The following is a 1,792-nucleotide window of genomic DNA, read 5'->3' as shown; positions in this document are numbered from 1 at the left end:
AAATCTAAAAAAATTGCACTTGCAATTTGGTAAACAGGAAACGAAAAAACTAGCTCGCAAAGAAGGTGTTAGTGCACTTGCACAATTTCACAGAGCTGTTTACCAATTAAGTAAAAATTATATTATAAAAGTGCAACGTTCCCTTGGGGGAACCTGTTATCCATAAAGGGCGCGTCCTCAGGTGGTGGATAGGGGAACGCCCCCCAGATATGGAAGGTAGGAGAGTAGGTCTCCCGCGAACCACACAGGTCGAAGACGTAAACTTCGTTAAAACAAAAACTCCCTCAACCCAAGGTGTGATGCGACCCGTGCCTATTGGGTGGGTTTGGCAGCGGGGTACTAAATAAGGCTGTCTTCGTACGGAGCCCTCCTGATATCAGGCCGCCTCAGGTTGTAACGGTGGCCTTGCCATGGTATGGGGCGCTGCCATGGCGGGGTCACCCTCAGAGGATGAGCTCTTGGCCTCCAGCCTAGAAACAGTTGAGGGCAAAGCTGTGGGCCACAGTACGCCAACAACTATAAATCAACCAACAACATCCGCTAAAGCCATGGGGCAAAAGCGTGGTAATAAAGGTCCCTCGAGGTATAAACTTTACCAGAGGTCTCTCGCTATCCTTGGCAGGATTCGAGACCGAAGGTAAAGTTCATCCCAAAGATGAGACCGACAAGGCAAGATGTCAAAAGGTGGTTGATGAATACTTGGCATTCCAAGCCGCCAACAGGACACATGCCAAAAAACGAAACCGCTAGCACGACGAAACTGGGAAGGTAACAAAGAAGCACAAGATATCGGATCAGGGTGCAGTTGCCTCCAAACCTATCAAGCGATTTAGTGAGGTGGCACGGGACCATCTCCAAATGGCATTGGTAGACGAAACCTCTAACCGCGGAAAACCAGTGCTTGACAAATGGTCAGAGATTGAGGCACGGTTGTCTCGCATAGTCATTGACCATGTCATGGCGAATCCGGAGGCCCAAACACCAGGTTTCGATTCGGTGGAGGTAGTCCGCGGTTACCGTGTCATTAAATGCGATGACCAATTCTCACTGCATTTCCTGACAAACGTGATTGGTAAAATCCAGAACAGCTGGGAAGGCTTGAAACTCAAGCTAATTCCGGCTAGCGAGATTCCACGAAGGCCGAGGGCTCGTATCTGGGTACCAAACATGAAGTTTGATGCCAGTCAACTAATCCCCTACCTTCAGGCGCATAATCGCTCGGTGCCGATGACCGATTGGTCGATCATCAAAGCGGAGGCTCCGCAAAGGCACAGCAGGTCATTCCTTCTTCTAATTACAGAAGAGAGTTTGGAACCACTGGAGAAAGTGGGAAACAAACTTCAGTTTGGGATCAGGAAGACCCAGCTGAAGATATTCCGTTCTGCAAACCCGGAGCAGGATGAGGTCGATGGTGCCAACGAACTGCTGACTGGCATGCAGCTAGATGACACCGAGTCCGAAAAAGGAAACCAATAAACATGGATTTAAAGGTTGTCCAAATTAATCTGCAGCATTCACGGTGTGCAACGGACAACCTAACCGTTCTCCCGGCGGAGGAGGACGGGGACATCGCACTAATTCAGGAACCCTGGGTGCGGAGCACCGAGGTGAAAGGGTTCACTGGGAAAACCTACAATATCTACTATAAACGGATAGAAGGTAATCCCAGAACATGTATTGTAGCTAAAAAAACATTTAAACACATTTTTAATTCCATTATATAGTTCATAGGATGTGACGGCTGTTGAGGTGGAAGCCACTGACGGATTCAGAATAACGCTTGCCTCTATAT

At 48.4% G+C, this 1,792-nt stretch overlaps 1 protein-coding gene across 1 annotated transcript; it reads left to right on the top strand.

Annotated features, from left to right (window-relative positions):
- Positions 1–858: 858 nt before the first annotated feature.
- On the top strand, positions 859–1,476 carry LOC128870311 (uncharacterized). Its single transcript, XM_054112919.1, has one exon. It carries the CDS (start codon positions 859–861, stop codon positions 1,474–1,476), a length of 618 nt encoding a protein of 205 aa, XP_053968894.1.
- The last annotated feature ends 316 nt before the right edge of the window (positions 1,477–1,792 follow it).

This window comes from Anastrepha ludens, chromosome X (genome assembly GCF_028408465.1).
Source record: "Anastrepha ludens isolate Willacy chromosome X, idAnaLude1.1, whole genome shotgun sequence".
NCBI lineage: Eukaryota > Metazoa > Arthropoda > Insecta > Diptera > Tephritidae > Anastrepha > Anastrepha ludens.
Note: the sequence above shows the minus strand (reverse complement) of the source record. Positions and strands in the feature narration are given on the sequence as shown.

What these genes read in the sequence shown, in the direction of transcription:
- LOC128870311 (XM_054112919.1), top strand. Translation starts at nt 859, where the DNA reads ATGGCATTGGTAGACGAAACCTCTAACCGCGGAAAACCAGTGCTTGAC.